General features: G+C 54.5%; 1 protein-coding gene across 5 annotated transcripts; it reads left to right on the top strand.

The window, feature by feature from the left end:
• The first annotated feature begins 890 nt into the window (after positions 1 to 890).
• Positions 891 to 24,514, top strand: BAHD1 (bromo adjacent homology domain containing 1). Of its 5 annotated transcripts, XM_032481491.1 has the most exons (8): positions 891 to 1,249; positions 5,511 to 5,602; positions 15,703 to 17,142; positions 18,917 to 19,299; positions 20,287 to 20,446; positions 20,827 to 20,903; positions 21,652 to 21,752; positions 22,236 to 24,514. In XM_032481491.1, exons 3-8 carry the CDS (start codon positions 15,717 to 15,719, stop codon positions 22,423 to 22,425), a joined length of 2,337 nt encoding a protein of 778 aa, XP_032337382.1. In that variant the 5' UTR covers positions 891 to 1,249; positions 5,511 to 5,602; positions 15,703 to 15,716; the 3' UTR covers positions 22,426 to 24,514. The 5 variants fall into 5 exon arrangements, with proteins under 5 accessions (XP_032337382.1, XP_032337384.1, XP_032337385.1 ...); XM_032481493.1 differs by lacking the exon at positions 5,511 to 5,602 and having other exon boundaries at positions 18,920 to 19,299; XM_032481494.1 differs by lacking the exon at positions 5,511 to 5,602 and having other exon boundaries at positions 892 to 1,249; positions 21,661 to 21,752.
• Positions 24,515 to 26,148: the final 1,634 nt, after the last annotated feature.

Here is a 26,148-nt window from a genome sequence, read left to right as displayed (position 1 = left end):
TCAAGCTGCCCGCCCCTTCCCCCCTCCCCCAGAGAGCTCTGATGTTGCCCGCGGTGGTGGAAGAGGGTGTGTGGGTGTCAAGGACTCACAGACCAGGCTCTGCTGTAAGCTGGAAATGGATGAGGGTTCCACACTCTGCTTCTGAGAAGGGTGAATTAGGAGCTGGAGTAGGGGGCGGTAGGTGAAGGGGAGAAAGAGGAAAAAGAGATGCGGGTGAGGGGTTACCGAGCCAGGACCGACCTTGCTTGAAAGGAAAGGAGACGTGGCAGGCAGGGAAGTCGGAAAGATGAGGCAAGGGCGGGAGGGGCTTCTCAGCAGTCGGGGCCCTTTCGTTGGAGTCTGGGGCCCTTTCTGCAGGAAAGGGGGGTTGTCCTCGCTTGATTTTCGGCTGGTCTTCCCGAAGCTTTGCTCTGGGGGCAGCAGCCGCTGGCGAGCGTGGGGGTGTTCCTTGGCTCGCAGTTTTCTCCAGTAGGTGCTGGAGAGGAGAAAGGGACGAGGGATGTAGAAGGGTGACGGCCAGGACGAGGGTGAGATTAGATTTGTGGGGGGCGGGGGGGGTAGCAGCTGGAGGATTGGGGCTCCAGGGTCGGGTCACCATGGGATACGGGCTTAGGCGCTGGAGACGAAGAGAAAAATCCAAGAAGCCGGCAAAGAAAACCACCCCTCTCCACCACCCTTGGCACCATACCCCTCCCCCCAGGCCCCACCACTCCCCGCACCGCCTCCCCCGGCCGCCTCGTGCTGCCCCCTGCGTTGGGACGACCGACCCACGGTTCTGATTGGTCGCAGACCGGGAGGGGGAGCCGAGGGCCGGATTGGCTGGCGGGGCCAACGCAGGCGGGGCGGCTGATTGGCGGAGCTGGCCGAGAGGCGCGCCGCTGATTGGCTGGGGACGAGGAAGCAGGAAGGAGGGCGGCGGAGGCTCCGCTCTCGGGGAGTTTGTGGGGGAACCGCGAGCGGCGTAGCGGATCCCGGAGCCCGGCCCCCGCCGCCCGCCCGTCCGGCTGCCTGCCCCGCCCGTCCGGCCCCCGCCGTCCGCCCGCCCCGGCCAGTCGCGCCCGCCCCCCCGACGGCCCCGCCCGGCCGCGGCCCCCGCTCCGCCCGCCCGGCCCCGGCCCCCAGGAGGAGGCGCTGACGCAGCAGCGTGGAGCCCGGGAATTGAGCGCCCCCGGGGGGTTCCAGCCGCCGGATTCCAGCCCGGCCAGGGCCTGCGGGCGCTCTGAGCCGCGCCGTCCGCACCGCCGTCAGGGTGAGCTAGGGGCCGCGGTCGACGAGGGGGGAAGGGGCGAGCGGGCGGGAGCGAGCGAGCGACGGAGGCAGACGAGTGAAGGGGAGAGGACCGGCCGCCCGTCAGCGCGCCCCACCGAGCGCGCCGCGCCGCCGCCCCCGTCAGCCCGGGAAGGGACGGACGGACGGACGACGCGAAGCAGGTGCGGCCGCCTGCTTGCTCGCGCCGCCTCCCTCCCCCGGGTCCAGCGCCACGGTCCCGCCATCGGGGAGCGCGGCGCGCCTCGAGGTGACAGCCCCCGGGGGCCGCCCGCTTCGCAGGCCGGGGGCGGGGTGGGTGGCGGCCGCAGGGTGGCAGCTCGGCCGGGCGGCGGCGGCGCGGGCGTCCCGGGCCGCGGAGGGCGGGAGGACGCGGGTCGTTTCTTCGCCGCTGTGGAGCCGGCTCGGCTCTGAGTGCGCGGGCGGTGAGGCCCCCGCTTCCCCCCCTCCACCGCGCCCCCTCCCCCCATCGCGGTCCCCGAGGCAAGGGGCCGCGGCCGGGGGCGGCGCCGCGGGATCGCCCGCACTGGGTGGGGGGCGCCCTCCCGCGCTGGGAGCTGACCGGTTATTGCTGGATGGGGGCAGGGGATGGGGGCCGCGCCGGGGCGGGGGGTTGTGTAGACCCGACCCGATCGGACTGGGAGGAAGGGAGGCGCCGAAGACGGAAGGGAACCGGTTCGAGAAGCAAGCGAGTGTGGGCCGCGGGAGGCCCGGCGGGGACCCGTGCGGAGCGGCGGCCGAGTCCGAGGTGGGGCGGGGGAATCGAAGTTGTCAGACCGCCTCCAAGTGACAGCGAGACCCAGTGCTCGCGGCCGGGCCTGGCCCTGCCCTGCCTGCCTCACCGCCTCTCCTCCGGGGCCGGGGGCCGGGTCAGGTCGGGCCCGAGGGGCCCGCTTGGCGGCGAAGCGCCGGACAAAGGCGGCGCCGGAGCGGGCGCAGGTGGTGGCGTCGGGGAGGGAGCGGGTCCGAGCCACCCACCCCGAGGGGCGGGCGACAAGGCCGGACTCTGCCCCGGGGATTGCGGGGGACGGGGCGACCGCCGGGAGGAGCTGCGGCATGGCTCACCGCTGCAGCCGCTGATCGCCTCGCTGTTCTTATAAGAGTAGGGTTGACCCAGCCAGGGCATAGGGGCAGAGGTGGGGGATTTGCACACGGTGGGCCTGGCCGTTGGCTACCCGGTTACTGGACTCACCCAAGCGACTGTCCGGTGAGCAGCTCCAGAACCTGCCAGGAAAGAGGGGTTTTAGCAGCAGAGTCTGCCCACAAGCAGAGGTTTAATCCCACCTGGGACATCTCCTAGTCACCCATTGTCAACAGTCTTAAGAGAGCAGAAGACCAATTGGATTGGTCTGTAGGAGATACCTCCCAAATGTTCTCCAGCAACCGTGGACAACTGCCTTCACTTTTCTTTAGGGAAAGAAGGTACCCACATAGAAAAATGAGAAGCTGAGTTTACAAATCCGGGCAGGAATTTAATGATTAAATTAAAAAGGTTTCTAGTCCGTTCCTTTCTGTCACCTGAGAGACTTTTCTCCCTCTCTCTCCACCCCCATGTCTTCCACAAAAAAGGAGAAAAGGGCCCCAGAGAGATCATGTGTCCTAGAGGGACACCACTGTCCTTGGCCAACTAGAGGACATTTGGGAACCAGTGACTTAACCTTTGAGTGCCTCTAACCCCATTGGTCACCAGCTCTAAGCTGGATGCTGTTTTCCCATCTGTAAAAACCCATTCAGAGCTCCAGTGCCTCCACATGGGACCCCATACTTAATGGAAGAGTTGAGACCACAGAAACAGGGAGACTCGGGCTGTTTAGAATGTAGATTTTTGCTCAGAGTCTGGGTTCGAGTCCCACCTAAGGTAGGTGTTGGTTACAGGCTGCTCCCAGCCGTGGTTGGCTGTGATCCCACCTTGGGAAAACCGCCTGTCACTCTTGCTTAGTCTGAGCATGGAGTTAATTCATGGTCACCCTCCATCCCCTTCCCCAGGAGGGTCTGGACCCCAGCCTGGGTGGAGTCAAGGCTTGTGGGAAAGGGAGGTATTACCTCATGCAAGAGACTAAAGTTTGTTCTGAGAGAATTTAATTGTATGTCTAAGATCCAGAGAATGATGAAGCATCTCAAGGCCTTCTTGCCTTCTGTGGGGCTGCCCAGTACATATGTGATTTCTTTTGGTGGCAGTCAGAAGGGAGTGATCTGGTCCGGCCACCAGAACATAAAGGGAAATTGCCTTTAAAAACAACATTTTTCTCTTTGACAGGCTCTTACTTGGCAGGAGGCTCATGTCAGTCACATCAAGCGTTTAGGAGGGTTTGCTCTGGAGAGTTTAGCCAGTGAAGAGTTTCTCTTTTTTATATCTCCCTCCCTTTTCGTCCTTTCTGTGCTGTGCTGTCCCCATGTCAGGCCTGTGTCATGGTCTCTGTTTCCCTCCTGTTTCCTCTGACCCTTCTGATCCATAGCTGCTAGGTCATTCTTCCTAAAGCACTCCTTCCTCTGTGTCACTCCCTTACCCACAAAGTTGCAGTGACCCCTCTTTTCCTGCAGCCTCATCCTAGACAGTGTCTCTTAAGGCTCTCCCCTAGCCATGCCATGCACATTTATCTCCCTGCATCTTTGCTCCTGCTCATTTCCCCAGTTGTCCCCATTTAGGAGCCCCTTGCCTTCTTCTCCTCCTGCCTGAACACTACTCATCCTTCGTCTTGCTGTCATTCAGGCCGCTCCAGGCCAACATTGCTTGCCTCTGAGATTGTGACCCTGAATTTTACAACATGGTGTCTTCTTCAGTGGTTTTGTTGGATGAAAGTTTCTTAAGGACAAGGACAGTATGAGTGTTAAACCTTTGTGTGTGTGTGTGTGTGTGTGTGTGTGTGTGTGTGAGTGTGAGAGAGAGAGAGAGAGAGAGAGAGTATTCCAGGATTTCTGGTATAGTGCTGTATATGTCATATTCATTGAATGAATAAATGCAGTTGACTGCTTAGCTGAGTGGGAACAGAGGGGAAACCTTGTCTTCTGTTTCCCCAGAAATGCTAGTATGGAGTCCTTGCTGGTTTCTGACCTTTTCTGTCAAAGGCATATAGATAGGATGTGTTTGGGATGCTTTAGCATGCGGGGGGTGAGGTGGAGCAAATGAAATTTATCTGTTTCTGATATTCCAGCTGGTGAAGAGTCTGTCCTGTCGATTGCTCACATGACAGCATATAGACATGAATTGGAAAAGGGCTGTAATCCTGTTTTCCTCCTACCTCACCAGGCCATTCTCTCCACCCAGCTTTGCTGCTCTTATGCAATTTTCCTTGTTGTCCATGCTAAATGAATCCATATGTTTTATCTCTTCTCAATCCGGGGTGTCAAGGGGGGAGAAAACACGGCTCTCAGAACAGAAGAAAGATTCCTGGGTCTGGCCTGTGTATGGGGCTTTGGAGACTGGTGTTGGAGGAGGTGTTTATAAGGGGCATCGCTAACATGGGAGGCACAATCAGCCCCACACTGGACCCATCAGAAAGGAAAGCTTATGATCCCAGCTCTCTTGGAACTTATGTTTTTGTTTACCATCAACCCTGGACCAACCTGGGGGAAATAGGAAAGAGGATTGGTGACTGGTTTGAGTCTAGACAGTGAAAAAATAAATTTGTCCCCTTTCCCCCAAACCTCCCTTTTGTGCCCCAGTTTGATGATTAATGGACCAACATTTCCCTTCCAAGCGGGAAAGCCACCCCTCACAGTTGCCATGGCAATGCAGACCGCTCCCCCGTCAATTAAAAAAAAAAATCCCTACTACTTCTCTCCTTGCTTTTCTGGTAGCAGGAGGCAGGCTACCTCAGAATGTATCTTCTGGCCTCTTTCCTCAGCTGCCTGCACTGTTTTTGCTGTGTGTCCTAGAACACAGTCCGTCCTGCCTTTCTGAGGGTCTCCTGAGTTTCTTTCACTCTAAGCAAACTGTGGCGCTCTTGGATCTAGCAGCCCCTGGAACACTTTTACAAAGAAGCAGAGAAAATTCCCGTTTTTTAAAATTCATTTGCAGTGCAGATTAAAAACCAGAAAGAGCCTTATATTTGGGTTAAAAAAAAATCCCTGCCACACCTTCTGTGGTATATAGAGGTGTAAGTTGGGGAGCATTTTGACATCCATGAAGGAAGTTTCAGTCAACCTGAAAGGGATTCAGCTCCCAACATAGCATACTTCACATTGGAGTTCTGCAGGGATTTTCGACTTACTTATTTTCATTCCTCCCCACCTCTCTGTCCCAGCATTCAGGAGGACTTGTGTGTTTTCATTTCATCTGTTCTTACTCCTCTTGACCTTGCTCTGGCAACATCTGGCCTCAGCACCCTGTCGCAAGGTGAGTCATTAAAGAGAGCAAAAAATCTTAAGGGGAAAAAGTCTCTGGAGTTGAGAAGTAGCCTATGTTGAACTAAGGCTGCCAGCTGAAGCTGCCAGGTTTATGGAGCGTTATACGAACAGCCCCAACATTAAAGGGCCTCCTTTTTATGAATGGGTTGTGAAGAATGTAAATAAAGCAGCATCTCTCAATGGCGAAGCATTTTACATAAGCAGTGCTACCCCAGCCCAAGTATTTATGGGAATTTGCTGGCACAGTCTGGCAAGACTCACTTCCTTTGTGAACTTGCTATTGTGCAGGGGACTTTGGAGGGACAAGGAGAGTGTGCTTCGATATGGAGGGCAGGGCAGCTCCAGCACTCCTCTTCAGGTCTCCAGCAGTGATGTGATGGACCAGCTCATGGCTAAAAGTGCCTGTTAACCCTGAAAAGGTGGATGATACAGCATGGAGCCAGGAGCTTGTGATGATTAGAAGCATAGGCTCCTGACGCATGGGGTCCTGAGATTCTGCAACTCCTCACTCTTCGGGCTGCTCGGACTTTCCTGGAACAGGGGCATGGAGGTCCTGGATGATGAAATCCTGCCTGGTTTTATGGGAGGCACCTAACTGGAATAAAATGGACTGGTTTGAATTTCAGCTCCTTTATGTTTCCCCTGTCCACCTCCTGGTGCTGCCGCTAATGAGCAGTAAACTGGCTAATAGGGAGGAGGAGGAAAAGCAGCAGCAGCCGTGAGCAGGCGGCCTGCTCAGGAGCAGACAAGTGTCCCTGGCTCCACTGAGCTGGCTTTGCAGAGCTGCTGAGGACCATCCTGGCCCTAAGGCTCCAATGGGGCATTGGTGCCCTGCCCTAGGGGACTTGGTCTAGAAGCTGGGGACCTGAGGACTGTGGGTTTAGTGAGCAGGCCTCAGGACAAAGTCATGTCCAGGACTTTGTGTTATGTCCTGGGAAGGATTTTCATCCAGATTCCATTTTTCCCAGTGGAAAACACCTGTAAAGATGGTTGGTTATTAACCTGACTCAGCATCCCCCACTCAAAAAATAACAATAAAAACATTGCCCTTGATATCCTCTGTAGGCCCTAACCCGCTAGGAATAAAAGAATGGGTTTGTCTTTCAGCCTCTTTGAGATTTGAATAGAAACTTAACTTCCAAGGCACCATAACCAGGTTACCTGAATGTAAAACTGGCAAGTGACTTGTCTTAGTTAACAGGATCAATGCCAGGCAGAAACTTGAGGTTTACATCTTTTTTCTCACATCAGTTTCTTTTCCAGTGGGTGGAGGGGGGCAGGGTGCCTTGACCCCCCTGTCCTCGGTGAAGGAGATGGGACCTAGTGTGTTTTTGCCTTTCGTGACCCCAGGGTCTCACCTGGAGTGGTGCTGACTAGTCCTACTTCCCTCTCCCTCTAGTGCCTGTTGGGCCCCACTGTCCTTAGGTGCAACCCATTTCCTGCTTGCAGAGATGGGTGGCCCATACTTAAACCCTTCTCAACTGTAGCTACCTGTCTAAAATGTTTGGAGAAAATTCAGTTTGTTAATCACATTCTCAATTTGGGAGGTGGTTTAGACGTGAATTATTAGTTTTAAGAGGATCTTTGTAGATATCGTGGGAAAGATATTAGGCTGTTTGATGCCAGGATATCCTGACATGTATGCCAGCGTGGAAGATGGAGTCACGTTTCAGCAGGTCCTCCTCAATGGTGAGGGGTGTCCCCTGCTGTGTGCCTGGAGGGGTTCACACAGTTTGGACAGAGTATAGAAAATAATTGTAAAATTGATGAAATGACTATAAGCAGCGATCTTCAGAGAAAATTGGAAGGACTTGGATTTATTTGGCCTAAAGAGGTGGCCAAGAGATTAAGTAGTATGTCTTCAGATATTAAGATGACTGTTTGGACTGTGATGACCAAATTTCAGTCTTAATTGTAGTTCGTGTTGGAGGAAGATTTCATCTAAGATACGTGGTTAGATGGAGGGCCAGGGGTGGGGGGTTGTCTCTAGACTCCTTTCCTGGATTTACTGTAAAATCAAGACCACAGAGCCCCCCACCCAGACTCCACCATGCCCAGGCCGGGCCAGAAGCAAATCTATTCCTACAGCAGGAATAGCCCTTACCCATTTCTAGGATACGGAGTGGGTTTGTTTCAGAAGTGCATGTAAGAGTTTATTGAAAACTTTGAGCAGACTTTTCTCTCTAGAAACAGTTTATAAAATTATGTTTATGTTCCTTGGCCACACAGATTCCATTTAATTGGAGTACATCTTCAGTTCCTTTGTGGTGAAAAATCAGGAAAAAGTAATAATGAGTTAATGCCAATAATTAAAACAACACAGAAAAACAAAATTGAACATGCAAGTTGATCTTTAATGTTGGTCGGTGACTCAGCAGCTGCCCTGTGTTGCAGTGCGGGGCGTGGGCTTTGGGACTGACTCTAGCCGCCCCGCCCCTACCCTCGATAGCACAGGAGTGTGGGCAAGTTCTTTTACCTCTCTGTACCTTGGTTTTCTCCTTGTTAGGGTGAGATGGTAACAGCCACTTCGTAGGGTAGTGGTACGGATGAGGATGACTGACGAACGTGCTTAGGGTGGTGCCAGACACATAGTGGGTGCTTGACAAGCATCAGCCATCCTGCTAGATTAGAAGCTTCTGCAGTAAGTCAAGAATTCCCCACCCTGCACATTTAGGGAATTTAGGGACTGATAACACTAACTCTGGTTCTTTGCTCCTGAGTTCACCTTAAGATCTTGACATTCTTGGTCTTGATACAAGTGTACCTTAATGCCCTTGCTCACTTTCAGTGGTGTGGGGTAAGAAGTGGAATGAGAGAAATACTTTCCTGAGATAGCTGGGCAGGTTGGGAGAGAGGAGAAAGAAGATGATAGTGGAAGAGAGTTGTCCTCAACTAGCTCTATTGAACTGTGGATTACATTGAAGGGGCACAGTGGACTCCCGGGGATGTAGGAGAGTTTGGGGGTTAGAGTTTCTTGTTTTGGGCTCCAAGTGGTACTGTCAGTCTGGGTAGGAATGCTATATGGGAGGAGAGCCAGTGGGCAGCAAGCTCTTTGTTCAGCAAGCTCTTATTAAGCCCCATGGATGAGACTGAGCATTAAGGAAGGCAGAGCCCACCGGTCCCCACAGAGCTTGCATCCTAATGGGGGTGGCACTAAACAGTTAATTAGTTACATGTGAGACACTCAGGTAGGGTGCCTGTAACTCTAGAAAGGGCTGCCTTTGGTTCTGTTCATGCTGGCGGAGTATTGGGAAGCCCTGGTCTTGGGTCTTGTTCCTCATGGCTGGCTCATTCAGGAGGTTAGTGCTTTGCTGGAGAGGCTGAGGGCAGAGCTCCCACCTTGGCCTGGCTGACCAGTTTTCTGTTCAGGACAAGAGATAGTACCTCCAGTATTGGCAAGCCATCTTAGAAATCGAAGTTGTTGGTTCCTGACATGTCCTGGTGGTTAAACCAACTCATACCCTTTGCCACTCCTGTGCAGGTGTCTGAAGCAGGGTGGTGAGCTCTTGTATTTTTTGAAGAATGGTACATCAAATTATACAAGGCTTTCTCCTGGTTTGCCTGTTGCTGAGCCTTAGGGTTCCCTGTCCCTACTCCTGCTTTGTTTCTTCTATGTTTTAATTGCCCGGAGCAAATGGGTTCCGCTCTAGGAATAGAGTTGCTTCTGGCCCAGCATGGGCATGGTGGAGTCTGGGGGTGGTGGGTCTGCGGGAGCTTTAGCCCGGAGCTCCCTTGGCCCCCAAGCCTGGAGTAATCCTATATGGCGCCAATGGCAGTGAGTCTGGGAAAAGTTGCATATGTCTCTTGGCCTTTCCAACTGTTTATGAAGCACATTTCTCAGAGTGCTGCCCTTTCCCCACTGGGCTTGGTACACCTGGCACGAAGTAGGCCCTCAGTAAGAGGCTGAATTGAGGTTCTGGCTCAGATGTGCCCTCTGGGAAGCTGCCTTGGAGCCTGAGCTCTCTCCATCAAGCTCCAAGCACTCCATCACAACCCTTGTCACAATGTCTTCCTACCAGCCCAGGCTCCAATTTCTTAGTGTTTTATTTTGCTTTTTTTTCCCCCCAGCACTTAGCCTATAATACTTGACATGTCAGGGATAAAAATGAGCTTGTGTTGAGCACCTGCTGTTTCCTAGGCACTCTGCTAGGCACTTGACACACATTCTTATTTTACTTGATCCTCGTAACAACCCTGCTATGTAGATAAAGAAACCAAGTCTTGGAGAAGTTCATGCCCATAAACCAAGCCCACTTGGGATTAGGAGCGACGCGAAGTGCCTTCCAGCCCCACGTGGGTCTCACCTCCACTGTGTTGAACTGTGGTGAGAGGCCAGCAAATGTTGGCTGAATGAGCAAAGGTCACAAGAGGTGCCATGTGCCTGGGGGTGAGCAGCGGGTGCTCTGGCCTAGCTGGACCGACACTTGCAGATGGAGGTCCACCTTGTGCACACAGGAGCTGGGCACTGGAAAGAAGCTAGGGGAAGGCAGGTCGTCTGCAGTAGGGACGTGTGCCTTTAAAGAAAGCCTCTAAAGGCTAGTTTTGTATTGTATGGGATTACCTTCTAGTTTGTCAGGTTAGAGTTTCTTAGAGCAGAGCACTGTAGTATGACTAAAATACAGTGCTCTCTATCCACTGTCCTAGCTCAGGGCGCTGTGTATGTATCTGTATTGACTTCTAGATCCAAGGGGTAACTCTTGTCTCTCCCACTCAGCCCCCTACCTGTAGGAAGGGCCTTGCCCTAAAACTAAGGCCTGGCTGTCTCCAGTGAGAAGGTGGAGATTCCACCAGCTCTACTGTTACTATATTCCTGTACTTAACTGCAATTCTAATATAAATGGGGGGACTGGAATGGTTCACTTTATAGTCTGAGTTAAAACCGCTCATCCTTCCCAAAGAGATTTGTGTTCTTTTATGGATAACAAGAGGTATGATATCTGGCTTTGTATACTGAGCCAGAAGTAAGTGGAGGTTCTGGACACTCAGGAGTAGTTCTGGTCCTGAGTGGATGCTCCTGCTGAGGTGGACAGGAGTAGCTGAACGTGGGGCCCAACTGGCGGGTTGCCTTCCCCGCACGGCTGTGAAGTGTGAGGAGCAGGTGGTCAGACAGGCCAGAGATAGGCTTGGTGCCTCAGGGAGGGGGCGGGCGGGCCCAGCTCCTCAGATGGCCACCAGACCCGAGGGCAGTCTATAAAACGAGCCGCATCCAGACGGGTCAGGCCAGTTCCCTTTGGTTGGGTGCCGTGCTCCCTGCCCAGGTATTTGTAGGATCCCAGCCTGATTGCAGAGTGAATTGAGTACCCAGAGCAACTGAGGTGGAATGGGCACTGGGCAGGCCCTCTCTCCTCAGGGGCAGCGCCCTGGAGCTTGAGCTCTGAGCTGCCAGAGCCAAGGCTTCTGCTCTCTCTGGGTGCCTGCGCTGAAGCAGCAGTCAGATGGCAGCAGCAGGCAGAATGCATGCCCTCTGACCCCATCCCCTGGGCCTTTAGCATCTGAGGATCTCGTCTTTCTTGTTCCTTGGAGGCGTGGAGCTGTTGTTCAGGGTCTGTGGGATATAGTTTCTGCCCCTGCCCTCTCTCTGTGTTGTAAACTGAGCCCCCCAATTCACCCCGCACTGGGTCCCGCACAGGAAAAAGGTAGTGTCGCCATCTTTCTTGGGGTGGACACTCAGGTGTTTTCAGTGGACCAGTAACAGAGCAGGGTTCAGGTATCGGCTGGGTTTTCAGATTTCTCACAGGCCCTCCAGGAGCTCTGGGCTCCTGATGTGGGGATCTCCCAGGCCAAGGGCAGGCTCCCTCTTCTATTTGTGGGTCTGAAAGCGGGGGATCCCCAGGATGTTGGCCCACCCATTTCCTACTCTGCTAGGCTCCTGCATCGTGACTGGTGTCATTTTTGCCACCACTCTTAAGTAAATTTTGTGCTGAGGTATCTGTTTGAGATGAGGAACCCGAAGTTCAGCCAAGTTAAGTAAGTTGCTCATGGAGGCAGACCTGGCATTTAAATCCAGGTCTGCCTGACTCGAAGCTTTGGTTCTTTTCCATTTTACCAGCTCTGAGGGATTCAAGAGATACCAGCAGCATCTTTATCTTAGGCTTTATCATACAAATTTCAGTGGCTTCACCTCTCTGTTTCTCTATTAAGTAACAGCAACTAAATTTAAAAACCAAAGCTTGCCTTTCTGCTCAAGCTGCTTTTCTTCAAGAAGCTCAATGAACGTGAAAAAAAGTATTCTTTTTTTGAGAGGTAGGGGATTATTCCAAGAGTGACTGCAGAGGAAGGCAGTGCTTAACTCAGTGCTAACTGTGTGGTTTTAGGTGTAATTGGAGGGAGGTGGCTAGCTTGGTCATTGCCCTTCCTGACCCTCACCCACGGGACCACTTGGTCTGCTCTTACCTAAGACCCCCCCCAAGTATTCCCTGCCATTAAAAATAAACCAGAAAGCCTGAAATCAAATTTTAAAGTGCAGTAGGTAAGAGAGATTTCAGGAAGAGCAATGGGGCAGAGCCCTGGGTCCTGAGCCCCTAAAGATCGGGGTGTGTGGGGGGTGCAGCCTAGAGCTGGGTAAGCTAGGGAGAGTTGTGGCCAAGGCTGAGGACCTCTTTCTTCCCCAGGGCACCCTGTGCTTGCAGGAGTGATCTGGGCTTGACCTGCTCATCCAAGCCCCCACCCTCGTCCTCATTTCCCCTTTGGTGCCCACAGCCCACCTCCTTGAGGCCTCTGACCTGCCTGTGCACACTGTACCTTGGGTATACTCCACCTGCACTCGTGGGTGGTGGAGGCTGGGTATAAGGTGTTGCTGCAGCTTGAGGGCAAAAGACAAAGCCTCCTTCCCTTTCTGTTTCTGTGTCAATGACTGCTCCCACCCCTGGGCAGGCTTGTGATTTTGGATTCAGTCTCTGTTTTTCTGGGTCTTTGGCTCAAAAGACCACCAGCCAGCCACTCTGCTTCATGGCAGCTGTCATACTAGTTTTCTTCAGTGAGAGCTTGCTTGACATGGTCTAGGGGAGCAGTAAGATGCCTTGGGGTGTCCCCATTAGGAACCTTCTCCCGAGGGGGCCTGGACTACTTGTGCCTGGGAGGACAGGGCTTCCAGGAGAGGAGGAGGGTAGTGCTGAGAGAGCCCAAGCACTCTTGTCTCTTGGCAGTGGTAGAAAGTTCCTGGTTGAGCTAGTAAGTGGGAGGGACAGGACAGTGGAAGGATTGGCAGAGCTGGAATGGGAACCAAGCCTACTGCTTTCCTGTGACCTTTTCCCCCCGTTGGGCTAGGTCACCCCTGCAGGTTAGAGGGGCCCTGGCAGGCTGGGCGCCCCCTCCACTCCATACCACCCCAGGGAAAAGCTGTTGCCACCGTTCTCACACGTCCATCTGGCTTCAAAGCATGACTGACACTCAGTCTCCTCAGACTGGAGTACAGTGAGGGTGAGGCAGGCAGCAGAGACCCCAGCCTCTCCTCAGGAGGATGAGTGACATTGCTGCCTTAGGCACCACATGAAAGCTAGGAGTTGTTTTGCTGGTGACAGGATTTGGCAGATTCAGGGGAGGCTAGAGGAGGCTCTTACGCTTGATTTGGAAATGTGACTTGTACCCTGTGATTTAGAGGCTTCAGGGTATCTTCAGCCCCGGGGACAGTTGGTGTCCTGAGGAACTGGGTGGCTGAATGGGAGGTGAAAGAGTGAGATACTCGTCAGGAACAAATTCCTAGGTTCGGGGGACAGGCTTCTGAATGTGGCAGGTTCCCCTCCCAACCTTTCCCTTCTTGGGTCCTTTTTCATGTTGACAGGGAAAGACTGAGTGGGGCCAAGTGTCCCAGAAGCCCTGAGCCATCCACTGGTGTAGCCAGTCCACCAGCAAACTGGAATGGGGGGACAGCAAGGGCAGACCAAGTCACCCCTCAGTGAAGAACTCTTCACTGGTCAGGCTTGAAAACACCTCCCTGTGTTCCCTTTCTTTTCCCATCTGCCCCTTCCTTACTCTGCACTTGATATCTGTATTCTTAAAGGCCACAAGCGCAGGTGACCTCAGCCTTGGCCCCCAGCCATCCCCAGGCTTGACTCCTCTGGTAACTTGGGGCCTGTTGAGGGGCTTTGGCCCCTGCTCAGCTGTGTGGTCTGTTCACTGTCCTCTAGGCCTGGGGCTGGGAGAGGGCTGGGCCCAGGCTTTCCTAGGAAATACAGGTGGACTTCCTGTTGCTGCTCCTCCACCTCCAGCACATGGGTGCCCTGTGTTTGGAGAAAGGGCCAGAGGGTCGTAAGCAGCTGGGGTGCTTTTGAGGGTGAGAGGTGGCATTGCTGATAAACCTGCTGAGCAAACAGGGTCGGGTGGTCACCCTGATTAAAAGCAAGAAGGAGTCTTAGGGAGCCTAGCAGATGCCTGGGATTTTTCAGAAATGCTCCAGTCTATGCTTCAGGAATGAATGGATTTGCTTTCTGTGACTCTCTGTCCTGCCTGGGGCCTGGTCTCTGGGTAGTGGCAGGTCCCCGCACGTGGCCAGAGCAATGCCTGGCATGCCGCCTCCCTTTTCCAGTTTTCCAAGTCTTTCTCAGGGCCGAGGGACACCCACGCTGCCCTCAGCCTGGTTTTTGGAGCACTGTTTCTCAACTAGTGCAGCATGTCTCAGGAAAGAAGGTACCAAGTGTCCCCAGCCACTGGCCCAAGGCCACAGGAGCTACAGGAAGGGCTCTGGATTCCCTAAGAGCTTTCATGCTTGGGACTTTCAGGGTTAAATCCTGGCCCAGCAGGAACTGCTCCCAGCTCCTCTGGTGGAGTGAGTGTGAATAACAATAGCAGTGGGGAAATAAAGCTGAAAAGCCTCAGCTTGCTGGGTGGGAGGGGTCGCAGAGTGCCGAGGAGGGCAGAGCCTTGTCTGGCACCTTACTTGGCAGCACCTTGCTTTGGTTGAGGCGTAGGTAGGGAGAGAACAGCTTAGTGGTCTCCAACCACTGCCTCCTTGCCCTCCACCTCAGTTCTTCATTGCCGGGGCCGTAACAGCTTCCTGCACACAGCTTGTTCTGGCCTTTTTCATTTAGGAGGGGGCCCAGGCTGCCCCAGGTATGTTGAGGGTGGAGAGTGTCTGCCAAGCAAAGTTAGGGGATGACGCCTGGTTATGGGCATTTTCTGTCTGGGACTCTGGGTTTCCTGCGACTCTCCCCATCCTGCTCCACTGCCTGGCATCTTGCCTACCTGGAGAGAGTCCTGAGAAAGAGGGCAGGACTAACAAGACAGCCTGGGTGTATCCCTTGAGTTAGTTCTCTTCGGTACTTTCTTTTCTCAGCTCTTAGTGGCTGGTGGGGGTTTAAAGCTGTACCGCAGGTCTAGAGTGTGGTCCCTGGGTTTCCTACCCAGGAATGCTGGCCATGGCCTTACCAACTTCCCTTCCCACTGGCACTGTTTTGAACTAAGGTGGGTCTGGCTCCAAGGGCTGGCTGAGACTTCCCCTACAGGTTTCTCAAAGCTGGGCCTTCACACCTTAGGGGGCTTTCCAACAATACCAAGGTTATGGCTGTCTTACTGCTTGTGCTGGGCAAGTATGTCCTCACAGGCTGGACTTTGCCTCCTCTACAGCCCAGCAGACAGGCTCCTCATCTCAGCTCCTCGCTGTCCATCTCCTTATCCTCCAGGGACCGATCTCAGAAGCCCCAAGAAGGGGGGGAGGGGAGTGGCAGTGTTTTTGAAGGAATAAATGGGCTTTTACCACCCAAACCCCCATCCTGGCTTGGTGTCTTCAGAGTCTCCTCCTGTCCTGCGCTGAGTATGTAGTGGGAGAAGAACGGGTGGAGACAACCGAGAGCTTGGCCCCAGCTTCTCTGGTCTTCCACCCTGAGGTCTGCATTGCTCTGTAGGCTCTCCAGGGGCATAGTTCAGAGGAGAGTGGGACAGCCGTTCTTGCACAGTTGCTGGTAGCCTGACCCCACTGGACCATTGCACTCTGGAAGAGGGGTCCTAGGAAAATCCAGGCTGGAGATGGGGTGAGGGTAGGCCAGAGTTACTGCAGCAGGGGGTAGAGGGGTGCTGGGTGGGCTGCAGTTGGGGAGAAAGCAGGCAGGGCAAGCTAGGGTGGGCTTCTCTCATTGCCTGTCTTCTGTTCTGCAGATCAGAGGTACTCCATGACACACACTCGGAGGAAGTCTCTTCCCATGCTGAGTTCGGGCCCCACAGGCCGCCAGGAGCCCTTGCAGATGGAAGGCAGCAGTGTGGAGCAGGGGGCAGAGGTTGTGGAGCCAGGCACACCTGAGAGCCCAGGGCACCTCACAGGGCGCCGTAAGAACTACCCACTGCGTAAGCGCCCATTAGTTCCTGAGAAGCCCAAGGCCTGCAAAGTGTTGCTGACCCGCCTGGAGAATGTGGCTGGTCCACGGAGTGCAGATGAGGCTGATGAGCTGCCCCCTGACCTGCCCAAGCCCCCTAGCCCAGCCCCATCCAGTGAGGACACTGGCCTCCCCCAGCCCCGCAAGCGGCGCCTGGCCTCCCTCAATGCTGAGGCCCTCAATAACTTGCTGCTGGAGCGGGAAGACACCAGCAGCCTGGTGGGCACCCGCCGCAGCCGAGGGGGAGACTCCCACCGCAGCCGGGACCGCGACCGGGCCACTGGAGGCTGGGCTTCCTCCAAGAAGCGGCCCCGGCTGGGGGACCTTGGAGGAGGAAGTCGGGACCTGTCCCCGGAGTCAGCACCGGATGAAGGTGCCCGCCGAGATGGTGATCCAGCCCCCAAGAGACTGGCCAGCCTGAATGCAGCTGCCTTTCTAAAGCTGAGCCAGGAGCGGGAGCTACCCCTTCGGCCGCCTCGGGCCCACCCAGAAGCAGATGGGCACTCCACTGAGCCACCAGCACCAAAGGCCGCAAGGCCAAAGTGGGCCAAGGTCAATGGCAAGAACTATCCCAGGGCCCGGCAGGGGGCTGGCTCTGGGGATGCTGCAGGCCCAGCCGGCTGGCAGGGGCGCCCCGAGGAGCCATGGCCACCTGCTACCCCTCGTGGGCCATCCAACCAGCCACCTTACCAGCCCCTCAGCAAGGCTCTGGAGAGACCCATGGGGATACGCCCCCACCTGCCCCTGCTGATGGGTGGGCAGGCAGCCCTGAAGCCAGAGCCTGGGCGCCCAGGCGAGGAATCACCTGCCCCCAAGCAGGAACTGCACCAGCCCTCTTTCCCCGCGCCCCAGCTGTCCCCCTTACCGATGCCTGGCAACCCTGCTGACTACAGTGGCCTGTGTGGTCGGCCTGAGCTCACTGCGCTAGGCAACTTCTACCTGTATTGCAGCCAGGACGGGCTGCAATGTGGGGGCTACTCCCCCTGCCCCATGCTCCCTGAGGGCAAGCTGTCCCCTGTGGCTGCACCTAATGAGGGGCTCCTTTTGGCCCCAAGCTCAGTGCCTGTGGGCACCCCATTCCAGCACCCTCCATGGGGTTCTCGCTATTGCTCCAATGAGGACAGTGGAGTGAATGGCTACAGCATTTGTGAAATGTTGCCCCCGTCTCTTACCCACATTGGCACTACCTGTGGCGGCTGCCCCTACAAAATGCCTTTTGCAGCAGGTATGCCTTCCTGGGGGTGGGATGTACCAGGGAGTCTCTGAGACATGGTATCCCAGGAGGGTAGGCCATGGATCAGAGTGGGATTCTTGGGGTCTAGCTACTGCATGGGAGGGTTTTGGGAAGGGATGATTCCCCTGGTTTTATGCCCCAGCCTAGGAGATCCCAGGAAAGAGGCCCACCTTTAGCTCTTAGCAGCACTGCTCCATCCCCACTGTCTTTGGAGGTTTATTGGCCTGGTGGTTAGATGGTTAGATAGCACCGTGGTGGTGGAGTGGGCAGTGGGGGGGAGGTCTCTCCTCTTTTCCCATTGGGATGCCCATTCTTAGACTCTGAGTAGCAAGTTAGATATTGAAATTAGGACATTTGTTCCCATGTCCCTTCTGCCTTCCTCAAGGAAAACTAGAATTCCTTACTTTCCAGGAGCCCAGACCATCTGCATACCAACCAAGTTCAACGTTCATGGGAGGGGTGGTAGGTACCAGGCCCAGTAGGTGGTGCTAGCTGCCATAGGATAGCTTTGTCCTGGCCATATAGGCCTCAGAAGAGAAGTAATGCCTAGACTTAATATCACCTTGACAGGTACAGACAGGGTGGGCACACTCCAAGAACATACAGGCTGCAATCAGGGCCCGTGGCTTTGGTGTCTGCCTTCTTGGCAAGACCCAGACACCTGAGAGTCTTGTACTGCAACTGTTGAGACACCCCCAGGTGATCTTTTTTTCTCCAAAGTAGCAGGAGTGTCCTCACATGCCTCTCCAGGCTCCCTTCCTGGCTCCTAGGTGGAAATGAGATGACCAGAGCCATCCTGGCCAGCAGGTCTGCCCTGTTGCTGGTGAAGTGAGGGGCCCAGCCCTCCCAGGGCTCTCCCCTCCCCTCCACACCCCTTCTTGAAGGGGTCTATAAAACAACTTTATAGACCAGTTGACTCTGGCCAGACTGGTTGTTTCAGGTTCTGGTGTGAGTTGGAGCTCTAAGAAATGAGAACAGGCTTCTTCTAGGGCTTTTCCTTCTCTTGTGTACTTCTCTAAGTCTGGACACCTAACCCTTGGGACCCAAGACCCTTAGCCCCTTGCCCTGGGACACCAGTAATCACCATGTGCCAGGCACCTCTTTTGAGTGCTTTATATATGGGAGGCCATATGGCGTGTAATTGAGCACAGACTCTGGAGCCAGACTTTCTGGGGTGGAGTGTTCTCCCCCTCCCCATTTCCTTAGCCATGTGACCGTGGGACAAGCCAATAACTGCTCTGTGTCTCAGTTTCCTTACTTGTAAGGTAGGGTTAATGGTACCTACCTCACAAGGTTGTAAAGATGAGATGAGTTAATACATTGATAGAAACAACGCCTATAACACACTAAAATGATATTCGCAACTACTGCTTATATTGCAAGGCACCAAGAGGTAAAGTGACTTGCCTGAGGTCACACAGCTGGTGGCAGGTCTGGGACTCATATCCTGGGCTGACTCCAGATCCCCTGCTTCCGAGCACAGTGAAAGCATCCAGAAGGAAGATTAAGTCAGAGCTAGAGATGGTGTTCCCTTTCCCTCCCCTTACAGGAGATGGAGATGTCTATGGGCCAGTCTCCAAGGTCATGAAAAACCCTTGGCCTGACAATCCACCTTTTCAAAGGCCTCTGACCCTACCTGCCACCCTTAATGGGTTCACTCTGAAATTAAGACAGAAGTAGGCTCTGAAAGCAGAGGGGCCTGGGCAGGGAGGGGGGCGGTCACTGCTTGTCCTCACCTGCCCTGGCTCCTCTCTCTTTTTCCCAGAAGGCTGCAGGTCCCTGGGCCAGCTGGAATTTCCTCTCCCAGAAGCTGGCCACCCTGCCTCGCCTGCCCACCCTCTCCTGGGATGCCCTGTGCCCAGCGTGCCACCTGCAGCAGAGCCCGTCCCCCATCTTCAGACCCCCACCTCGGAGCCCCAGACAGTAGCTCGCGCATGCCCTCAGAGCGCCAAGCCTCCTAGCGGCTCCAAGTCAGGTCTGCGCACGGGCTCCAGCTGTAGGCACACTGTGCGGAGCAAGGCTGCCCGCAGGCCCAGTCACCCCAAGCAACCGCGTGTCCAGCGCCCACGCCCGCGCCGCCGCCGCCGCCGCCGCACTAACGGCTGGGTGCCCGTCGGGGCTGCCTGTGAGAAGGCCGTCTATGTCTTGGTGAGTGCCAGCTCTCAGCTGATGGGGAGAAGGGAGGGTGGTGGTAGTAACATATGACCTGAAGTGAGATGGGTCCCAGGAACCCCTGGCTCTAGCCACTCTGAGAAGTGACAAGGCGCTCCAGCTCACTTGTACTCCAGGAACTGATCATGCTGGTCCAGCCTGGCCCCCCAGCCCCTACTGATCCTGTGCCCTGCACCTTGGGGAGGTCAGGGAATGCATAGGCAGTCATGGCTGATGGCTGCCATCTCTGTCATGGACTCTCAGGGAAACCATCTGAAGTGTCTTCACCTCTCATTCCCGCTCTTGCTGCCCCTTCTATCCTGGATTATACAATGTATAATCAGAGGCTTTTGGTTAAGCATGTATAGGAGAAATTGGGGTAGGCAGAGAAAATCAGTGACACCAGAATATCTGGGATGATAAAAAGAATGTCATCTGAAATTTATTGAGCACTTCTTGGTTGCCAGAACTCAGCTAAGCACTTACATGCATTATCCACGTTCATCCTCACCACTGCCCTGTAAGTTACGTGCCATGTGTTCCTGTAACTGACCCTATTTCACTGACGAGGAGACTGAGGCTTAGCAGTAGATTAAGTAATTTGCTCAAGGCTATGCCACTTACAGTGGTGGTTTAAGAGTCAAACCCAGAGCATCCCTTTAGGAAGTTCGAGGACCTACACAGTGCTGGGGGGTTGGAGCGAGAGAGCTAGCTGTTGAGGGTGTGATGGGCAGAGTGCAGCCTCAAAAGTTTCAGGCCACTTCTTACTCTGTTCCCATTTGTCATCCTTTCTCCAACCATGGAAATTCCCCGTCCTGCCTCTGAAAGCCAGGCTCAGGGAGGAGGAGCCAGAGTGCAAACCACTTTTGCAGTCTCCCATCCTCAGTATATTGACTACCCTGAGGAAAGCAGAGAAAGGATGTCACCCCTCCCCGCTCTGAGTGCAGCCGCACGAGCCTTGTGTATCATTGGTTTGTTGCTCAGGATGAACCGGAACCAGCCATTCGAAAGAGCTACCAGGCGGTGGAGCGGCATGGAGAGACCATTCGAGTCCGGGATACTGTCCTCCTCAAGTCAGGCCCTCGAAAGACATCCACACCTTATGTGGCTAAGATCTCTGCCCTCTGGGAGAACCCCGAATCAGGTACCCCCTGCCTAGAGTTTGACCTGGCACTAGTCTCCCGCATTCTTGGCAGAGTCTGCCTTCCACTAAGCAGACTTGTAGACGGCCTTGTGGCTTGGGTTGGATCAGCTCATCAACCTTTCCAGCCATCAGGGCCTGGGTACCTGCCACTCTGCCTCACCTTTCAGTGCGTTTTCCTCCTTCCTCTGTACCTAACAGCATTTCAGGCCACTGAATTGCCAGGCTTGGCCTGAGGCAGGGGATGTGGATGGCTGGAGCCTGTAAGATTGGCTCAGGCACTGAAGTTGGATAAGCCTCCAGGGCAGGTGGCCAGCCTGCCCGCCTATCTAAGTAACTCTGGGGTTGCCAGCTCAGGCCATGATTGCTTCTCTTCCCCCTAGGAGAGCTGATGATGAGCCTCTTGTGGTATTACAGACCAGAGCACTTACAGGGCGGCCGCAGTCCCAGCATGCACGAGGTGAGCCCCCCGGCAGATGGGGGGAGAGGTTGGGCACTGAGAACATGCTATGGGGAGGCAATTGGGTAGTCAGGTCCCTGGATTTGTCACATTAGACACCAGAAAACCTGGGAAGGGGCCTGGTTTTAGCTTCTTTTCCCAAAACTGCCCCAATTCATGTTTCAAAGGAATAGTAACCTCTGTCTTGGAGAGGGCAGGGGCAGAAAGGGAGCCCCCAAGGGCAGGGGGTGCCAGAAAGGGAGCAAGTAGATGTGTCTTCCTGGTGACAGGAAAGGGGCGATGGAGCTGCACCCCTTTACTGTCTGCAGCATGAGAGGGAGGGGAGAGAAGACTTTCCTAACACCCCTCTGCACCTACAAAGAGGTGTGCTGGGAGAGGTGACGCCATCTGGATGTGCTTGCTCCTCCCCCAGGCTGGGTTCCCTTTCCCTTTTTTCCCTTTGCTGGGAATTTTCATCTAAATGGGAGGAGGGAGGATGCTCACCAGTTTCCCCTCCTCCCCTGGGCTGGGGTGGGGGTGAGGAGGTTAATGACAGTCAGGGGATGGAGCAGGCACCTGGCTACACCTGGGTAGACAGGACCTAGTAGAAACACCTTGGGGTGCTAGCTGCGGAAGGTTCCTGGCTTTCTGGACACTAGCTGGAGTTATCTCAGGCCATGAATCCCAGCAGAGGGGTTAATGTCTGCCTCGCTCCTGGAGTTAGGTGCTTCCCACCCTGGTAGCCAACCTCCCCCTCTCTTCCCTTGAGCCTTTGCAGAATGAAGTCTTTGCATCGAGACATCAGGACCAAAACAGTGTGGCCTGCATTGAAGAGAAGTGCTACGTGCTGACCTTTGCCGAGTACTGCAGGTGGGTGGTGCCCTGTACCCTTGGCTGGCCTCTCCCCTCAGACTCCCCAGGGCTGTTTGGAGGCTGTCTGTGATCCCCAAAGATCTCACTTGCTGGGCCTGACCTCCCAGAACTGTCTTCCCACAGCCTGCTTCTGTCATCTGATTTTTACAGGAAAAAAGAAAAATTGTTCCCCTTCTGAGGCAGAGTGATCAGAGTGATTGGGACAGAGTTGGGGGGATTGGTGGGGTGGGGGCAGAGGTTTACAATACCGCTGTCAGAGAAGATCAAGGAGAGTTGGCAGGTGGTTGGGAGGGAAGCTCTAGTAGGGGTGGTTCCCCAGCGACAGAGAAGATGGACTGGTGGTTGGCAGAGAGGGCATAGGCCCCAGGGATGAGGGCAGCACTACCCCTGTGGTGAGGATGTGGGCAGGGTGGGGAAGGAATTGATCTTCCTGCAAAGATGGCTATGGTAGGGACAGTGAATGTCACTGTGTTCCTGCAGATTTTGTGCCATGGCCAAGCGCCGAGGTGAGGGCCTCCCCAGCCGAAAGACGGCACTGGTGCCCCCCTCTGTGGACTACTCCACCCCACCACACCGTACAGTGCCCGAAGACACGGACCCTGAGCTGGTGTTTCTTTGCCGCCATGTCTATGACTTCCGCCATGGCCGCATCCTCAAGAACCCCCAGTAGCCTCCTCAGGCCCACGCTGGGGCCACCCACGGGCAAGTGGGGCTCAGGGCAGGGGGCACTGCTTGAAGCACAGCACTTGGTTAAGGGGCCACAGGAGCCTGAGGTTGCTGGCCTGTGGTTCTCTTGGGGGAGGGGTGGGTGGGCAGGGGCCCCTATGGGTTTAGACCCCATGGGAGGGAAGGGGAGGCCAGGGTATAAGAAAAGCATCAGAGTCCTCAGCTTGGTCCAGGGTACCTCTCTGTGGTCCCCTGGGCAGAGGCTCCTGAAGAAGCAGTCTTCCCAGATGCTGGGCCAAGCGTGAGGGGCGTGGGCTCTGGGGGGTTTCCAGGGAGGTCCTTTAGGAACCAGGCCCAACAGGCCCTTCTTTACCCTCCTCTGGGCCCTTCAAAGGGGAGTGGGAGCCAGCTTTACCTCACCCACTGTGACCCGCTGCTTCCCCATCAGCCTGGGACCAGGCTCTCCTAGATTCTAGCACAGCTCTGAGCTCATTCCCTTGAGGCATAGGGAGCCAGAGTCTGGCTCCCAGAGCATTGACTGCCTCTTCCTGGACTTGGGGTCTTTCCCTGGCATTCTTCCTTTGCCCCTGCAGTAGCCCCTGGTGCTGGGACAAGTTACCCAGCCCCCATAGTCATAGGTGTGGCCCACTTATGGGAGTCAGCTTCCTGTCCACCTCCTGGTGAAGGCCACCCAGCAGGTCTGGCTTCCCAGAAGTTCACTGATCAACCGGGGTTTTGTCATGTCTGGGAGAGCAGAAGGGAGCTGGGAGGGGGTGGGGGGCAGGGGGCAAGGAAAATTGCTACCTGATTTACTGAAGACTTTTTCTCTTGCCTTACACTTGGAGGTTCTGGGAAACCTCTTGCAGAACTTCACACAAGACTCTTTAAGCCACACCCACCTGAAATCAAACCAAAGGAGTGCTGTGGCTCCCCTTGCCCTGCCACCCCTTAGCCTAGTCTTTTGTAGATTGCACTAATTTACATCCCAGCGAGAATCAACACTGTATCAGTCCACAGACCTGCTGAGCTGCAGCCACTCACTCTAGGAGCTAAGGACCTGCATTTTCAGTTTGTTCCTGTTCCCCAGGGGCCCTGTTCTCACCTCATGTTGCTCCCCAGAGTAGATTAGGAGGCTCAGCCCCCTGCTGTCCTTGTCAGAACTAGGCCCTGGCCCTGGGGCATTCTGTGTGAAGGCTGGAGCAGTCTGGTTCTTTCCTATTTGTACCAAAGAGGAGCCTGGTGGGGAGAGGGAGAGGGGCCCAGCTTCTCGTGAGCACCTCCACAGGGCACAGCCCTGGGAACAGGAGCCAAGGAGGGCAGCACTGGGTCCTCCTCCCCTAGGGAGGGGCAGACACAGACCCTGAAGGCTGAGGAGGTGGCACTGGGTGAGGACAGTTGGGCAGGAGCTGGAGAGGGAGGTGGAGGCGAATCCTGAGGGCACTCCCAACAACCCCCCACCCCCCCACCCCGCCCTGTGTTGTTCCTGAGAAGATGGCTGCTCCTGATTGGTCATTGGGCTTGGAAGAGGCCTAGGCGCTTCAGAGGTGAATTTACATGTGGGAAGCCCAGTCCCAAACCTGAAGGGCAGGAACTTGGATCCCCTTGTATTAAATAAGCTGTTTGGAGGAAGGCATCAGTCCGGGAGGGCAGGGCAGTAAGAGGTTGGCGGAGTAGCCGTGGGGCCATGAGGGCTCCAGAGAGCCAGTCTTAAGAGCCTTCTCTTTGCTGGGGTGCTGGGCCCTTGCTGCCAAGGAGCCCAGCCTTACCCAGCGGGAGCAGGCCCCTCCTCCCAGAAGGCAGGGTCTGCTGCCCAGAATTAAAATGCTTTTGAAATCTCTTAGATGTGGAAATATTTTTTCGAACCTGAAAATGCAGCTGGTAGAATTTCAATGGAAGCATAATTCATGTAAAATATATTTTAGTTGATATTTTGTAAAATGCACTTTTTGTGTGTGTCTACTCTGGTTTCTCAGATCTGTATTTCAGTGTTTACAAGGGAGGGAGGACCTTCCCTCACCTCCCTTTTGACAGAGACTAGAAGTACTTCTTTAAGAAAAATAAATTTGAGAAATTGTATTGATTTAGAAAAGGATCATTTCCTGTGTGTCCTGTCATCCTTTTATATGTGGGTGCAGAAGGGCTCATTACTCTGTTTTGGGGGCTCCCTCCTAACCCTTGCAGTGCAGGGGGTCACTAAGGCCAGTAAGCAGAGAGCACAGGAAAGTAAGGGGAAAGCAGATGGAGGAGAGGAGATAGAGGGATAGGAACTTGGAGTTGACTTCTTGGCGTCACAGTGGTGAGAACCACCTGCCTGGGCTGTGTAAAATCCTTAGGTTGTGGCCAGTGACCTGGGAACTGGTCCCCAAGTAGTTGCGTGGTGAAGATACTACCTCAACACCTTGGGTTGTGCCGTTGAAGAACTGGCCAGCAGAAACTGTTCAAGGGCCTTAGTATCTTGTAACTGGCACTCCTTAGTAAGGAAATGAATGTCACATCATTGGGCCAGAGGCTCTTCTTGGACCCTTGGTTTAGCCCAGCGCTAGCCCCAAAGCCTCAGTGTTGACTGTTCCAAGGTGGGGCGACTCAGGCTGTGGGATTTCCTTGGAGGCAGAATATGCTGGCCAACCCTCTCCTGCATTCTGGTAAGGGCATCTGGGCAGGTGCATTTCCATAGAGGTTCTTAGTGGCACAGACACCACCATGGACATACTCTAGCACTGCCATCAGTGTGCTGCCCACAAGAGTCCCATGAGATAGGTGGAATCCTGTCATTTTACAGACCAGAAACCAGTGTGAAGACAAAATATTTGTCTAAGGATTTCCCCATAATAAGTGGTTGGTTATTCCTGTATTCGGATGGCCTCACTGTGACCGCTAACACAGAAGACTGTTCAGAGAAATAAGCACATGTGACCCAATTATCAAAAACTTTGTCAATTTTTTTTCCTTTCATAGTATAAAAGATGTACTTACTGTTTAATAGGGGAAAAAAAGATTCCAGTAGAAATAATCCTACCACCAGAAATCTACCTTCAGTGCTATTGGAAGCAAGGAGCAGTTCGATGAGAGCTGAACCCATTAGGGTTCCAAACCAGTGAATGGTCCATCCTGCGATGCGCCCTGGCACTTGGATAGTGGGAGGTGGGAGCCTACTCTGAGGAGCTGGCAGGCCCCTAGGCGTCCCATTCTTTCCCCTCCATCATCCACTGTGCTTACATTGCTAGGACTGGGGGGGCCAGCCATGAATCCTCTAGCATCATCTCATCCCTCAGGCCCCTCATCATCTGAATTCCTCTTGTCAGTGGAAGCTCCAGTCTTTCACTAAACTCAAAGCCTCTGGCATCTTCTGTTCCATCACTCCCTCAGTGCAGTGTGTGCTGGGGTCAGCTGCTTCCTCCCTCCCCGTTTGCGCCCCATTAATCTGAAGCATCATGATTAGGAACTTAGGTTTTAGAATCAGACCGACCCATAGGATATCAGCTTCCCTGAGCCTTCAGCTGTGCAGTGGGAATGCCCATAGTACCTAGGGTGGCTGTGACAACTAAAGGAGATAATACAAAACACTGAGTGGACACCTGCCTCTATAAATACGGACTCTGATCACATCACTGCTGGCTGTTTTAGAGCCTCACTGGCTCCCCACACGTGACAGGGTGAAGTCTGGATACTCAGCTAGGTGCCCAGTTAAGAGCAGTAAAGGCTGTCACTGACGTCCAAGGCATTCCCC

Source organism: Camelus ferus, chromosome 6 (genome assembly GCF_009834535.1).
Source record: "Camelus ferus isolate YT-003-E chromosome 6, BCGSAC_Cfer_1.0, whole genome shotgun sequence".
In the NCBI taxonomy this organism is placed as follows: domain Eukaryota; kingdom Metazoa; phylum Chordata; class Mammalia; order Artiodactyla; family Camelidae; genus Camelus; species Camelus ferus.
This window is presented reverse-complemented; position numbering and strand designations above follow the sequence as displayed.

What these genes read in the sequence shown, in the direction of transcription:
- BAHD1 (XM_032481491.1), top strand. Translation starts at nt 15,717, where the DNA reads ATGACACACACTCGGAGGAAGTCTCTTCCCATGCTGAGTTCGGGCCCC. An exon ending in AGAAGGCCGTCTATGTCTTG is followed by an intron (nt 19,300 to 20,286) that starts GTGAGTGCCAGC and finishes TTTGTTGCTCAG; the next exon opens with GATGAACCGGAACCAGCCAT. An exon ending in GCAGTCCCAGCATGCACGAG is followed by an intron (nt 20,904 to 21,651) that starts GTGAGCCCCCCG and finishes TCTTCCCTTGAG; the next exon opens with CCTTTGCAGAATGAAGTCTT.